Raw genomic sequence first — 2,820 nt, 5'->3', positions numbered from 1 at the left:
ATATGCTACATACAATTTCAACCATGGGAAAAGTTCACCCCCAAGCACTAAATTCCTATACTACTTGCAATTTCACTTGCAAGCAAGAGACTTTTACCCTATGGATGAAATCTCTGGTACTGAACGGAAAAGGATGCACCGTGTTTGATTCAAATGGCCAAATTGCATACCGAGTTGATAACTACAACTGCAAGCATAGAGATGAAGTTCATCTCATGGATCAAAATGGCGATATTTTGTTCACTATGTTGAAAAAGGTAAGAAAATTTCACCATAATTACATGACAAATCCTAGCCATAAGTTAAAGTTTTTCGGTCTTTCACATTAAATGATCAATTTTAGGATTTTTTTTTTTTGTGTGTGTGTAGCAATATAAGTTATCCAGGTTTTGGGAGGGTTATAGATTTCCAGTTCCAGCAACAAGGAATGACCACAAAAGACCATGCTTTCGAGTTTCAAAAACTTACAAGATCTCTAGAGGTGGTTCAACCTATGAAGTTGAACTTGGATTGGACAAAAATCAACCGTATACTCATAAAATAGAACGCAACACTTTCAACTCAGCTTGCAAAATATCTAATGAGCTTGGAGTGGTAGTGGCAGAGGTAAAATTTCTAACATCTTCTTAGCAAAGTTTGGTACATAGATTATGACAGTAGGAAAGAGTTTTATAATTTTATTTAATCATAAAATTATTTTATATTTGTTGGTACATAATTATTAAATCTTAAGAATATATCATCCTCCTTCAAATCCTTGCACTACCTTATAAAGAAAGCATTAAAAGAAATGTATTCAATACTTATCTATTACCATACAAAGGAAGTAAGAGGATATATCTACATTATATAGTAAGAGTATTTAAAATTATTTATTCATATTCTGTGTTTTCTATGAGCAGCTAAGGAGAAAGAAGTCACCTTGTGGAGTTGATTTAGGAGACGATGTTTTGACGATGGTGGTGGAGCCAAATATAGATCTTTCTCTAATTATGGGGCTTGTTGTAGCCTACAATCTTATAAACTGTAAAATTTGATTAGTATTTTGGAATCAACAGTTTGCACAATAGTGATTTGCATCTCGAGGAAGTCTTTAGCTAGAATTAGCAAATGGGTTGCTAAACCCTCTTTCTAGATTAAGCTTCGGAGATGTTTGTGGTGATTGCAACCTAGCAATGCTGATTTTGTTTTGAAGTGAAAAATTTATTCTATAAATCGGTAGGGAAGGCTATAGTACTATGTTTTGTGATTTTGTCTCTGGACTGCAAGCAAACCAACCCCATGGTTGAAACTTGCAAGAGTTCCTTAGCATGTTGGATTATAAAAAAAAGCTTAATTGGATTTGTAGTATCTTCACAATGATGAATAATTTAATATATAATTTTAGTCCATTATTAATAATTTTTTTACTCGAATTTAATTTCTTATTTTTTTAATTGTCATAATCAAATCTTTCCTTTCCACTAAAAAACAATCAAGTCCTTCTAAGAATTATTTTCATTTTAAAACTCGTAAATTTTTCATTTTCTTCACTATTGTTCTAAAAATTATTCATTTTAAAACTCGAATTTAGATCTCCGTTAAATGTTGAATTATTTAAAACCATTTATACCCCTTTTTTGTTTGAAGCATCTATGAAAACATCATATTCCGTCTAACATAAGAAAATCTCAAATTTTCCTTCTTCAAAGCCCTGAATTCGCTTTTTATATTTTTATTTTTATATCCTTTATCAAGTTTGTTTTATTTTTAAATGAATCCTTTAAATCATTTTCTATCACAAATTCAGCTTAAACTCCTAATTATTTCAGAAAAAAATGAGGGTTATTTAGAGAAAGAGAACCAAATAGGAGGAATTCGTTGAATTGATGAAAAGAGATAGGAAAACTAAGTTGAATTATAATAGAATAAAGTAAAATAGAATATAGTGAAACAAAAGTCTAATTTGTTGTTTACATATGCTATCACATAATAGAATAAAATTTCTGTTTCATAATTTTTCTCTTAATTTGGGCAAAGGAAAAATGAAGATAAATAATGGAACAAATTCCAATAGTTTTTCTATTTCATTCTTGTTGTATCGATTTAAACAATAAAACATAACACCATCATATTCTATACTCTATAGTAACACTAGTACAAAAGAGGTTTTTACATCAGAAATTTACATTGGTTCTTAAACAACCGATATTATGCAGTACGTGAGACAGTAGCATTTTCCAACATTTAAATGAGAATTATAGATCAACTGCTATAGAACTGATATACGAATATACTTCTAAATTGGATGTAATTTTGAAAGTATTTTCTAAATCGATTCCTTAAAAAAAATTTAAATTATGTATATCCTTTGTAACTTTTTGAAATTTTAACAATTTACTTTTTAAAACATAATTAAAAAAATAGAAAGTATTTTTTGGAATAATTATTTAGCAATTGATCTATAATATAAATGTTTTTCTTCACAACTTTTGAATTTTCTAGTAACACATTGTAAATCAATAGTAAAAAATGATTTAAGAAGTATTTTTAGATAATTCTTACTACGACCGATTATAATATTGACGTCCTTTGTAACTTTTTAAACTTATGAGAAGACTTTTTTGGTCGGTCATATTAAGAATTGATTTAGAAAAATTTGTCTAGAAAATACTTTATAAATTGGTTTTGACTTATAAAATTTAGATTTTTTTAAAGGTAAAATGAGACTTAATATATTAATAAAATGTGTCATGACATGTGAAAAAAAAATACATTAACATAAAAATATAAAAATAGAATAAAAAAAAACAAAAATGCAACCTGTCTAGAACAACAAAT

The 2,820-nt window shown here is 27.9% G+C and overlaps 1 protein-coding gene across 1 annotated transcript; it reads left to right on the top strand.

Moving 5' to 3' along the window:
* Window positions 1-1,341, top strand: LOC100820270 (protein LURP-one-related 11). Its single transcript, XM_003547846.5, has 3 exons — window positions 1-257; window positions 370-606; window positions 903-1,341. Exons 1-3 carry the CDS (start codon window positions 3-5, stop codon window positions 1,035-1,037), a joined length of 627 nt encoding a protein of 208 aa, XP_003547894.3. The 5' UTR covers window positions 1-2; the 3' UTR covers window positions 1,038-1,341.
* The last annotated feature ends 1,479 nt before the right edge of the window (window positions 1,342-2,820 follow it).

Source organism: Glycine max, chromosome 16, assembly GCF_000004515.6.
Source record: "Glycine max cultivar Williams 82 chromosome 16, Glycine_max_v4.0, whole genome shotgun sequence".
Taxonomy (NCBI): domain Eukaryota; kingdom Viridiplantae; phylum Streptophyta; class Magnoliopsida; order Fabales; family Fabaceae; genus Glycine; species Glycine max.
Note: the sequence above shows the minus strand (reverse complement) of the source record. Positions and strands in the feature narration are given on the sequence as shown.